General features: G+C 37.3%; 1 protein-coding gene across 1 annotated transcript in view; it reads right to left on the reverse strand.

Moving 5' to 3' along the window:
- Positions 1–13,845, reverse strand: part of tcf25 (transcription factor 25 (basic helix-loop-helix)) — a 95,705-nt gene that overhangs the window by 49,386 nt on the left and 32,474 nt on the right. Inside the window, exons 6-11 of the mRNA XM_039763408.1 lie at positions 13,679–13,761; positions 13,377–13,507; positions 10,583–10,682; positions 6,419–6,512; positions 2,863–2,955; positions 1,266–1,371 (exon numbers count right to left, since the gene is read on the reverse strand). Coding sequence (XP_039619342.1) covers positions 1,266–1,371; positions 2,863–2,955; positions 6,419–6,512; positions 10,583–10,682; positions 13,377–13,507; positions 13,679–13,761 — 607 coding nt within the window. The remainder of the gene's footprint in view (positions 1–1,265; positions 1,372–2,862; positions 2,956–6,418; positions 6,513–10,582; positions 10,683–13,376; positions 13,508–13,678; positions 13,762–13,845) is intronic.

Genomic DNA, 13,845 nt, shown 5'->3' on the forward strand with positions numbered 1-13,845 from the left:
TCTAACAGGATACTACTTCACTGCAAACCCAAAAAAAGAATAATTTTAGAATGACATTGCCTTCATTGCTTTATTATATATCCAACATATTTTAAGAGTGGATGTGGCTATACGTGAAATTGTTGAGCATGATGATGGGGAGGCAAAATGATAAAGTTCTGCTGATAAATCAAGTTTGGTGTAATCTATTCAGAAACGTAAGTCAATACACAATTGTATAGGCTACCTTGGAATTTTTTTTTGGAAAAGACAGAAATGATCCATGAGCATTATGTTGTGCAACCCTGTTTTAGAAAAACTGGGGACAGTGAAGTCCTGCTTGGCCCACTGCTGACACAGTCCTTATCAGAAAAAGCAGTGTGAGAATAAGAGATAAGATAAATTATGCAACAGGAAAAGAAAAATCAAATGTAAATTACCTATTTAATTACAACTTGTATCAAGTGCACTAAAATGGGATCAAATGACTAACAAATCATAAGACTAGAGCTTGAAGGGTCCAGTCTTACAAAGAGATGAGGACATTTAGCAAAATCTGTTCTAAAGAGCACGGAAGGCAATTATACATTATACCAAGATCAAGAGCGCTTCCAAATTCCTTCAGAAAGTAGACTGACCATGTATCTGTAACTGGCTACAATAAAAACTCCTTTAAGTATTTGAGAAAGAGTGAGGGGGAAAAAATGCATACCTCATTTACTTTAATTTTCTATTTTTCCTATGGAGAAACAGCACTTCTAAACCTAAAATAAGTGCTCAGATAACAACTCACTCAGTGATTAGGTTTAAATGATGAGGACTTCCCCATACCTACTTTGTAGTGATTCTAGTTTTACAAAGGGTCTAACTGCTCTTTTCTAAGGCTTTTGCCTTCTTTTTATTTAGAATGAGTAAAGGCAGTGACCAAATGTTGGTATACAGGAGCTGGTGTACTTGAAAAAAATAAATAAATAAATCTTTGCTTGTAGTACAGTGTCATTTCTCTATATATCACTATTGTCCTTCAGTGTGTTCTCCTAAGCAAACGGTTCAAACATCTATTCTCAATAAAGACAATTAAATAGCATTTTTTTCTCTTTTTTAAGAGGTTACAAAATCGTGAATTAAAAAATATAGAGATTAAAACTGAATGGTTGAAGCCCAAGTAGGAAAAGTATATGAAGAAAAGTTAAATAGGTTTATAATTTTTTGCTATGCTAATGATTTATTATGAAAGTCCAATACAGTGAAAGTTGAAAACAACTGCAGTGTTAGATTCGCCTTACCTCCCACTCTTCATAGATCCGAGTTAGAAACAAATACTCCCTCGAGCGCAATGACAGGAAGTCAATGATCAGGAGCATGCACAGTGGGTCATTGCTGGGATCAAGACTTTGGAGGTGGAAAAGTAAAACAAAAGTAAATGAATTTTGCATGTATAGTCTATCAAATTAGACAAACCAAAAATATTTTATATAACGTCCAAAGGCAGCACAAAATATAGTGCAAGTTCATAATGTAAAGTCTTCATACATTTAATCATTTAATAGGAAGAGGTAAGAGCAAAATAAGTTTAGAACATAAGTTTAAATAAGTGAAAAATAAATCTATGCAGGAATATAAAACACATGAATAACAACAAGGATGTGAAACAATACATTTTAAAGCTTTATAGACACCAAAAACTGTTAATAAACTATACTGGATGTTTCTAAGAAAATGTTCTTTTACCAGCTATGTCATATGCAAAAAATAGGTAAAACTCTTGCTAACAATCACTTACAAGTACAGATTGATTATTCCTAAACCTAAATGCCTAGGACCAGAACTACTTTGGATATTTTTGTATTTCGTAATATTTGCATATACAAATTGAGATATCTTGGGAAATTCAGCCAAATCAGTTAAATGACAACTCATAGGTATAATAATACATATCACTGAGCTTTTATTATAACGTGTAAAAATGACAAACATATTAAAGCTCAAATAATGATAAATACAGTAAGATGTATTTTTTCAGTTTATATCTGCTACCTGTTTTTACATTTCATAGAAATAGCCAATAGGTCAGGAGATATCTCAGCCAACATTTCCTCCATCTTGCTCTCTGTTCTGGAAGTCATTCACTGACCTATGAGGCACTACATTCAGTTTTCGTATGGTGTAAGTATGCAGGCATAAAACAGAACATGTTTCTGCCAAAATTAAGAAATTTCCAACATAAAAAGGCAAATCGCAGTGTGTGTCCGTTTTTCCTCACTTGATTGGAACAATTTACTGAACTCATATTACAATAAGGTCACCAAGATAGAATGAAGCTCCTTCTGTTAACTATAAGTAGTGACACTCCATTAATGCACAAGTCATCTGCAATTTTAACGGTGCTGTGAAGCACTTTTAAACTGCCACGCAGGGCAAAACACGTTCGATGTGTTTTGTTGCTTAGCGGCATTCAATTATCATCAATCACATGTCATTTCCTCGTAGTGCTCAATGCTTTACGTTCAATGACTCCCACTCCCATTCTATTCCAAAAGAATAAATCAGTTTTGAATCTGCACATTTCACTCACATCCACTTTTTGATGTGCGCCAATTTTCATAATCAGATCTAACCGAACCCTGGTTTGGAATTTTTCACTTGTGACATCATGTCAGTATTTCAAATGTTTCAGATTTTGGAGCATTTCGGACTTAGAAATTGTGGAATAAGGACGCCCAATCTGTACTCTGTAATTTATTGTTCTGTTTGAAACCAATTACAATCAAGACAAAGTAGTAAAAAAAAAGACTAGAAAAATACTGTGTGACCAAAACAGTAATACAATTCTGAAAGGAAACTGATTGCATCAATAAACTCAAAACACTTATAAATTCTCACCTTAAAATTAGCTTACAAAATTCAAGTGCTGTTCTTGGACATCCCCTTCTTTCCAAAAACATCATATGCTTGTAAAGGGTTAAATAAAAGGCCCTGTAAATTATATGCAACAACAACAATATTTATTTCTATAGCACATTTTCATACAAGCAATGTAGCTCAAAGTGCTTTACATGATGAAGAAAGAGAAAAAATACAAAATAAATAATTAAAATTAGGGAACACTAATTAACATAGAATAAAAGTAAGGTCCGATGGCCAGGGAGGACAGAAAAAAACGAAAAAAAAACTAAATCTGCAGGGGTTACGAGGACACGAGACCACCCAGCCCCCTCCAGGCATTCTACCAAACATAAATGACCTAAATCAGTCCTCATTGTATTCAGGGTTCTCATGGAAGAATTTGATGATGATGGTCACATGGACTTCTAAATATAATATAAAATTCACTACAGAATATTAAATGCACATTCAATAGCTAAAGAAATAATTAAATAAATAATAATTAGGACTGTCAGTTTCCTTCAAAGCAGCCATTATTAGACCTCTGCTAAATTAATCCAAGTCAGATTTAGAAAATATAAGAATTATAGACCAATTTCCAATTTATATTTTCCTTCTAAAGTCTTAGAGAAATCTCTAACATCACAAGTTTACAGTTACCTTAAAAATGTAGTCTTTCATAAGAAATTTCAGTCTGAAATTTTCCCTAGTCACAGCATAGAAACAAATTCAAGTTATGTTGTAAATGATATTGTAATCTCATCTGATGCAATAGATGCCAAAGTTATTATACTATTAGAATTAAGTATTGCTTTGATATTATCGATAGCAGCACTCTGCAACATAGGCTAAAACATATACTTCCTATCAGGCATTGTTTTTAGTTTATTGCGTATTTATCAAATACTTTTAAGCAAATGCAAAAATTTAAAAATAATACCGTATTAACCCATAAAATAAACCCTAGCATAATTTTCAGAGGGCGGCACGGTGGCGCAGTGGTAGCACTGCTGCCTCGCAGTTAAGACACCCGGGTTCGCTTCCCGGGTCCTCCCTGCGTGGAGTTTGCATGTTCTCCCCGTGTCTGCGTGGGTTTCCTCCAGGCACTCTGGTTTCCTCCCACGATCCAAAGACATGCAGGGTAGGTGGATTGGCGATTCTAAATTGGCCATAGTGTGTGCTTGGTGTGTGGGTGTGTTTGTGTGTGTCCTGCAGTGGGTTGGCACCCTGCCCAGGATTGGTTCCTGCCTTGTGCCCTGTGTTGGCTGGGATTGGCTCAGGCAGACCCCCGTGACCCTGTATTCGGATTCAGCGGGTTAGAAAATGGATGGATGGATAATTTTCAGGCTGCTCTGTAATATACATGCGATTTCTCAGTTTTTTTTATTTTTAATACATTTGCAAAAATCTCAAGTAAACTTTTTTCACGTCATTTTGGGGTGTTGTGTGTAGAATTCTGAGGAACAAAATGAATTTAATCCATTTTGGAATAAGGATGTAACATAACAAAATATGGAAAAAGTGATGCGCTGTGAATACTTTCCAGATGCACTGTAAGCCCTACCCCAAAAATAAGCCCTAGTCAAGACAGTCAGCTGAAAAGTAAGGAGCCTAAGGCCAGGTTTATACTTCAGGCAATGTGCACATGTGCCCGAAACATCCATTAAATTCAGAACTTGCCACAATATCTCTGATAAGGATGTTTAATGATTACATCCATCAATTCGGGGATGCACCCATCGGCGCAAGACAGAAACGAAATCCTTCTAGCTTCACCAAATCCCCAAACCTTCTTGTCTTTGAATGGAAAACTAAGGAACACTGTGGAAACCCACCAGGAAAACATGCTAACTCCAAGCAGGGATAACAAGGAACGCGACTACCTGCGAGACAGCAGCGCTACCACTCTGCCACTGTGCAACCCACATATATGTAACTATTAACAGAATTCATTATTTAAACAAAGTTAACGATTTATCTGTAAAATGTAACATACCTATTTTAATGCATTTCATCATGAAAGTGATATCGAGTATAAATCTAAGAATTCTAAATGTGCAGATTGTTGGAATATGATAAATTTAAAGTGTTTTGTGTGGTAATCTACTGCTGATTGCCGCCACTGTCAGGTCAGGAGGAAGCCCCAGAAGCACATAGCGATGAACAACTGGGTCGGTTTTAAGATGACGTTTACGACAGTCTACTTTATCATAAACTACGAGGTTAAAGCCAAAATTTCCACTTTAATCACAAAACAGACATTTTCATTATGTCCTTAATTTTTTTTCTCTGTGGCTCAAATACGCCACCATACATTCTGATGCTATTGTGAAGGTGCAAAAAGACTTTTAAAATGTGAGACTTTTAAAATATATCGTGTCATTACGTTGGGGAATATGAGATGCTTGAATATTAAAGCAACATGAATACATTTATATGTTGGCAGTTTGCTTCACCACATCAAACCATTCATCAAACATCAAAGCACGCACATCAATCCTGAAGGATACTAAAAGCGGCTGGAGTAGCAAGAAATTCAGGCTAGAATACAGGATTTGAATGTGGAGAGTTATGACAATATTCCAAAAGAAGATGACATGACTGTATTTGGATAACTGTATATTGTTGTACATGAATAAATATAAGACATCCCCTGAAAACAAGCCCTAGTGCATCTTTTGGAGTAAAAATTAATACAAGACTCGGTCTTATTTTGAGGGAAATATGGTATACCCTCAATCCTGGGCACATTTAAATATGCTGTTCTTTAGGGTTTGGTTCTGGTACCAATTTTCTTTTCCCTATTGCCATTATGAGATATGATTTGAAAACACTTTAACTTTTATTAAAATGCTGATGATGCTCAATTAAATATATCATTATCATTGCCACATCAACTACCTAATTAACTTCTTTATGTAAAAGAGTGGCTAAACGATAATTGTGTTTTATGAGGTAGTATTTCTGTCAAATGGCTTGAATTTTAGTTTAGTTACATTCATCTGAAATGCATGTGTTATCTTTGACAAAGGTTAACTTTTACTCACCACACATCTGCAAAGAAACACTGTAAAATTAAGACAGCTTCTTAAAGTAATTATATTGCATTATATCTTTATATATAATGGACCTATATGTACATGTCTTCTATCAAAATAACATTGTTTTCGTGTCATTTGAAAATGGTCATTCTGTAGAGAGTGCGGCTGACTTAGGACATTTGTATATGCAACATTATGGTTTTGGGTTTTTGCACTTAATAAGATTAAACCAATTTGAACTGAACTGAACAGTGTAATAACATATGCTAAAACAATTATACACCTATTCCAAAATATGCTGCCACCAAAAATGTTTCACTATATACTGTTAAAAACTACAAAGAGAAAAATAAAGAAGGAAAGAAAATTATAAATATTGGTGTTAATTTTTCATTACTGTCTCTATATAGTCAAGTACTTACTTCAACAAACAAGATCACTGATATAAGTTTATCTGTAAAGTAAAAAAAGAATATGGATAAAAATTATCATGCAGTATATACTTAGCTGACCTGTTTTCTGGGCGAAGATAGTCTAGTCGGCACACTCCTGAAGTCAGACTGAAAACTGGGTGGAATGCACATTCAAAACTGTACAAAGCTCTTTCTGGGGGAAAGAAAAAGTTTTATTTTTTTCCTTAATCTTTTAATACTATGATGGTGATTTACAGTATGTACAGATATACTATTGAAAATAAGAATATTTTCAATCAACTGTCTTAAGAAATCATTTATGAAAAATCTTCAAACTTAGACTAGGCCATACATCCTAAGTGATCAAAGCAGCATGTACATTTTAAAAAAAGGATATCAAATATTTTTATTCCTAATGTATATTTTACTTTAAACAAAAAGTGGAAGTAAACAATGTCATTCTTTTCCACTACTGATGCACACTTGAATGAACTAGTTTACTCTTTTATTGGTTAGCAAATGCTGACTATGTTTTTACCCTTACTCATGAATGTTAAGAAAAAATATAAACAGGATAGCTAATTTGTGATCACAGCAGTATAAGATGAAGCAGATAAAATGAGTTTAAACAAATTCAGGATTCACCTATATAGAATTAAGTTATTTGGATTAGCATTTATAATTATGCATAGGGAGAGCCAAACATCCTGTAACTGCTACCAGTCTCAGGCACAATTTATGCATTACACAAAAGATAAATAAATAAATACAATAAATCAGGGTTACTGTAGGGGTAAATGTAAATCCTATGTTATTAATCCATTGTTATCTGTGTCACAGAGTCCAGTTCAGAACTATACTTTATAAGGTCATGATAGGGAAAATATTTAAAAACTATGCCTGGACACATTGTAAAGGAAGACCTCTCCAGAAAATTTTATGATTCACAGAGATAAAATGTTATAATCTGTAGTGTCCTCAAGGGAGCAGGAGGTAGTATTGAAGGAATAGATTCTGTGTCACTGCGGTGGGCTGGCGCCCTGCCTTGCGCCCTGTGTTGGCTGGGATTGGCTGCAGCAGACCCCCATGACCCTGTAGGATATAGCGGGTTGGATAATGGATGGATGGATTCTGAGTCATGCTTTATGAATCAGGAATTAAAAATATTTTTTTTTCCTACCAGCTTGACTCATTCACAATCGATTTTCTTTATCAAAAATTTCAGATGAACATCATTTAGCATTTCAGTGCATAAACATAAATAGAATCAGGGCTTGTATTTACCTCGTGTTTCTAAATTACTCCTAGGCATTGCACTAAAGGTTACACAAAGATAAGAATTTGTCTTATCTCAGAGTAAAACATATTTACGAAGTGTTTTGCACCTACTCACAGGTAAGAGTGAGAGTTCACATTTGAGAATTAATGATGTCACAACTTCACAACAATCCAAGCTGCAAATTGGAACTCATAATAACAATTTGCATGTTTTTGATACCAATGCTAAGGCTGCACCACAAAGATAATAATAATATTCAAAGTTATAGAAGAAAAACAGAGTGATGTATGATATTGCACTCAGCAGCATGTAACTGTTGTCACTTTGCAACAACAAAGAATAATATTATAATAAGCACCAAGATGGAAAGACCAAGATAGACACTGAATGACAGTAAAGCCCGAAATCAGGCATTTTTAATTAAAAAAAAGAATGCTCCAGAGATTGTTCCTGCCTTGCACCCTATGCTTGCTGAAATTGGTTCCAGCTTTCCTAGGACCCAGCTCAGGATAAAGGGGGTTTAGAAAATGAATAGATGGACAGATAGATGGACAAACGATCCACAGCATTACTTTCATATGAATCACCTTCTCACTGCGATCAGGACAGGAAACACCTCATAAAGTAACAATTAATAAAAACAGCCACAACTATTCTTGCTCTTTTTTGGAATTCACAATTACTATCCAATCATAATCCATTGTGTCATCCCATGCCTCTCTTCATGACGCCTTCTTATCTTCTGTGAGGCTCTATTTATTCAGTGCCATGGGAGTCTCTGCCTGCCTTCTTGAACCTTCCCAGGCATCAAAAACGTAACAGGAAGTGTTTTTTCCTGGGTTTGTGGAATGCATAGCTACAGTGCATCCGGAAAGTATTCACAGCGCATCCACTTTTTCCACATTTTGTTATGTTACAGCCTTATTCCAAAATGGATTAAATTCATTTTATTCCTCAGAATTCTACACACAACACCCCATAATGACAACGTGAAAAAAGTTTACTTGAGATTTTTGCAAATTAATTAAAAATAAAAAAATTGAGAAAGCACATGTACATAAGTATTCACAGCCTTGAAGCTCAAAATTGAGCCAAGGTGCATCCTGTTTCCCCTGATCATCCTTGAGATGTTTCTGCAGCTTAATTGGAGTCCATCTGTGGTAAATTCAGTTGATTGGACATGATTTGGAAAGGCACACACCTGTCTATATAAGGTTCCACAGTTGACAGTTCATGTCAGAGCACAAACCAAGCATGAAGTCAAAGGAATTGTCTGTAGACCTCCGAGACAGGATTGTCTCGAGGCACAAATCTGGGGAAGGTTACAGAAACATTTCTGCTGCTTTGAAGGTCCCAATGAGCACAGTTGCCTCCATCATCATCAGGGAGGTGACCAAGAACCCGATGGTCACTCTGTCAGAGCTCCAGAGGTCCGCTATGGAGAGAGGAGAACCTTCCAAAAGGACAACCATCTCTGCAGCAATCCACCAATCAGGCCTGTATGGTAGAGTGGCCAGACGGAAGCCACACCTTACTAAAAGGCCCATGGCAGCCCGCCTGGAGTTTGCCAAAAGGCACATGAAGGACTCTCAGACCATGAGAAACAACATTCTCTGGTCTGATGAGACAAAGATTGAACACTTTGGTGTCAATGCCAGGCGTCACATTTGGAGGAAACCAGGCACCGCTCATCACCAGGCCAACACCATCCCTACAGTGAAGCATGGTGGTGGCAGCATCATGCTGTGGGGATGTGTTTCTGCGGCAGGAATTGGGAGACTAGTCAGGATAAAGGAAAAGATGACTGCAGCAATGTAGGGAGACATCCTGGATGAAAACCTGCTCCATAGCGCTCTTAACCTCTGACTGGGGCGACGGTTCATCTTTCAGCAGGACAACGACCCCAAGCACACAGCCAAGATATCAAAGGAGTGGCTTCAGGACAACTCTGTGAATGTCCTTGAGTGGCCCAACCAGAGCCCAGACTTGAATCCGATTGAACATCTCTGGAGGGATCTTAAAATGGCTGTGCACCGACGCTTCCCATCCAACCTGATGGAGCTTGAAAGGTGCTGCAAAGAGGAATGGCAAAACTGGCCAAGGATAGGTGTGCCAGGCTTGTGGCATCATATTCAAAAACACTTCAGGCTGTAATTGCTGCCAAAGGTGCATCGACAAAGTATTGAGCAAAGGCTGTGAATACTTATGTACATGTGGTTTCTCCGTTTTTTGTTTTTTTTTAATAAATTTGCAAAAACCTCAAGTAAGCTTTTTTCACGTTGTCATTATGGGACGTTGTGTGTAAAATTTTGAGGAAAAAAATTAATTTAATCCATTTTGGAATAAGGCTGTAACATAACAAAATGTGGAGAAAGTGAGGCACTGTGAATACTTTCCGGATGCACTGTAAATACTTTCCGGATGCACTGTAAGTGTACCTGTGTGACATTTCACGGTCAATCACCCACCAATCTTCAGCATAATATGCTAGCTGCTACAGTACAGTTTGCATCCATGATCACTGTTAAAAACTAGAAAACTAGAGTACAGTGTGTACAACCCAGACAAACACAGTAATGGGCAAAATCTACCAAAACCTTACCAATGTGCTTCTTACATCAAAGCCATACAGGTCTGGTGAATCAGCATTCCTAAAATGGCCCTAGTATGTGATTGAGTTGGCTGTGTGTGGGTGTGTGTGTGTGTGTGTGTGTGTGTGTGTGTTCGCCCTGCAATGGACAGGGGCGCCATCCAGGGTTTATTCCTACCTTGTGCCCTATGCTAGCTGGGATAGGCTCCACCAGACCTCCGTGACACTGTTCAGGACTACATGGGTTAGAAAATGACTGACTGACATATTTAACATCATTTGTACATATTAAAATGAAAAAGAATAAAAAAATTATCAGATCTCTGAAATGCAATTTTTTTCATTTGGATGTATCACAAGCCCCGATATTTAAAACATTATTACAAACTCTTACCAATTAAATCTTTAGCCATTTCTTGATCTTCCTGGACGCGGCAAACATCTGACAGCTGAATCAAGGAATCAATGTGGTAAGGATTTGTTTGCAACAGAACCTAAGACAAAAATGTAAAGTAATTAATATTATGAAAATATACTACAACTTTCCATTCTCCCCAAGGAAATAATGGAACATTTCTAAAGATTTGTTTCATTTGTCAGAGAAAAAAATCAAACAGTTTTCTAGCAAAACAAATTCAAACTGTGAGCATTCAGATATTAATTAACTATTACTGAATAACAGTTATTAAAAAAATATTAAAATATCTAAAGAAAATAAATTACGTTGTCACAAGTTTAAAATATTAAATGCTAAAATATGAATTATGTACAGTAGATTTCAAAATAAATAGCAAAAAAATGTTCCCAGTACAACTTTACAATATCCATAACTGCTTTCTTACAGATGCTCCCATTAGGGGTTGCCACAAATCATCTTTTTCCATATCTTCCTATCCTCTGTATCTTGCTCTGTTATACCCATCACCTGCATGTCCTCTCTCACCACATCCATAAACCTTCTCTTAGGCCTTCCTCTTTTCCAGCAGCTCTATCGTTTTCATCCTTTTCCTAATATACCCTGCATCTCTCCTCTACATACGTCCAAACCAACCCTATGTTGCCTCTCTAACTTTGTCTCTAAACCATCCAACTTGAGCTGACCCTCTATTGTACTTGTTTCTAACCCTTTCCATCCTAGTCACATCCAATGCAAATGTTAACATATTTAACTCTGCCACCTCCAGCTCTGTCTCCTGCTTTCTGGTTAGTGCCACCATCTCCAATCCATATAACATAGCCAGTCTCACTACCATCCTGTAGACCTTCCCTTTCACTTTAGCTAATACCTCTGTCACAAATTACCCGACACTCTTCTCTGCCCATTCCACCCTGCCTGCACTCTCTTTTTCACCTCTTCCACAATCCACATTACACTGTACTGTTGATCCCAAATATTTAAACTCATCCACCTTCGCCAACTCTACTCCCTGCATCCTCACCATTCCACTGACTCACACTCATTTACACATATGTATTGTGTCTTGTTCCTACGGATTTTCATTCCTCTCCTCTCTACACCATATCTCCACCTCTCCTGGGTCTCTTCAATGTGCTCCCTGCACTGGCTACAGATCACAAAGTCATCATCAAACATCATAGTCCATAGGGACTCATGTCTAATCTTGTCCGTCAACCTGTCCATCACCATTGCAAATAATAAAGAGCTCAGAGCCAATCCCTGATGCAATCCCACCTCCACGTTGAATGCATCCGTCACTCCTACTGAAGACCTCGCCACAGTCACACTCCCCTCGTGCACATCCTGTATAACTCTTACATACTTCTCCGCCACTGCCAATTTCCTCATGCAATACCACAACTCCTCTCAAGGCACCCTGTCATATGCTTTCTCCAGGTCCACAAAGACACAATGCAACTCTCTCTGGCCTTCTCTATACTTCTCCATCAACACCCTCTGAGCAAACATTGCATCTGTGGTGCTCTTTCCTGGCATGAAACCATACTGCTGCTCACTAATCATCACTTCACACTTCTTAACCTAGCTTCCACTACTCTTTCCCTAAACTTCATGCTGTAAATCATAAATTTAATCCCCCTGTAGTTACTATAGCTCTGCACATTCCCCTTATTCTTAAAAATCTTCTCCACTCCTCAGGCATCCTATTACTTACCTACATTCCATTAAACAATCTGGTAAAAACTCCACTGCCATCTCTCCTAAACTCCTCCATGCTTCCACAGGTATGTCATCTGGACCAACAGCCTTTCCATTCTTCAGCCTCTTCATAGCTGTCCTTACTTCCTCCTTGCTAATACATTTCACTTCCTGATTCACTATCTCCAAATCATCCAACCTTGTCTCTCTCATTCTCTTCATTAATCAGCCTCTCAAAGTACTGTTTCCATCTGCTCAACACACTCTCCTCGCTTACGAGTACGTTTCCATCATTATCCTTTATCACCCTAACGTGCTGTACATCTTTCTCAGCTCAGTCCCTCTGTCTAGCCAATCAGTATAGGTCAGTTTCTCCCTCCTTAGTGTCCAACCTCTCATACAACTCATCATATTTTCTTTAGCCTTTGCCACCTCTGTCTTCACATTATGTCTTATCTCCTTGTACTCTTGTCTCTCTGACTATACCACTTCTTCTTGCCAACCTCTTCATCTGTATACTCTCCTGTACTTCCCCATTTCACTACCAGGTATCTTTTTCCTCCTTCCACTCTCCAGTTGTCACGTTAAACACCGTTCTTGCTGTCACCCTCACTACTTCTGCTGTATTTGCCCAGCTATGTGGTAACTCTTCACTGCCTGTCATACCTCCTCTCTAAACTCAACCTTGCAGTTTTCCTTTTTTTAACTTCCCCCACTTGATCCTTGGCTATGCCCTCATTCTTCTCCTCTTCTTGATCGCCAACATCATCCTACAGACCATATCCTATGCTACATAACTACACTTTGTGCCAGTCCCAAGCCCGGATGAATGGAGAGGGTTACATCAGGAAGGGCATCCAGTATAAAATTTCACCATATCAATAAGCGGACAACAATACAATATCCATAACAAAAACTAAAAATGCAAGTAAGAGCTAGTAGACATTGAATATGCATCCAGTGAGCTACATTATGCAAAGGAACAGAAACAACTATTACTCAGCAGTCATGCTATTACGATTCCAGAAGCCAACAAATGCACACAAGGCTGAATAAGAAAGTTTATACATACCACAATATTATTAGGATCCATAGATTCCACAGCATCTAGGAATTTAAACTGAGCTTGCTGATATTCCCTGTTATGTTCAAAAGTAAAGTAATGCACTCCATCTTTTGTCTCAAGCAGCTTCATAGAAATCCCTATGGTATTTAGGTTAAATACAATTTAAAAACAATTAATGCGTATCAAGACTTTGCGCATATAATAACAGATATTTAAAAATTTCTTATTTTTCTTCATACATGTCTCATTTGGGAAAACTTCAGTGGTATGTAACAGATTACCTTAATTATAAACATCTGTACGCTCACCCGGTTTACTGTATCGTGGCCATGTATTTTTGAAAGTTGTTATCCAGGTGCTACGGTAATACTGACGCTGTCTTTGCCGAGATCTAGCAGAAGAAAATACAGATATCTATTAATTATAAGCTGCCAACAGTTAAAGCATTCTGAGAAAAGCAACTTTTAACTGCATC

This window comes from Polypterus senegalus, chromosome 9 (assembly GCF_016835505.1).
Source record: "Polypterus senegalus isolate Bchr_013 chromosome 9, ASM1683550v1, whole genome shotgun sequence".
In the NCBI taxonomy this organism is placed as follows: domain Eukaryota; kingdom Metazoa; phylum Chordata; class Cladistia; order Polypteriformes; family Polypteridae; genus Polypterus; species Polypterus senegalus.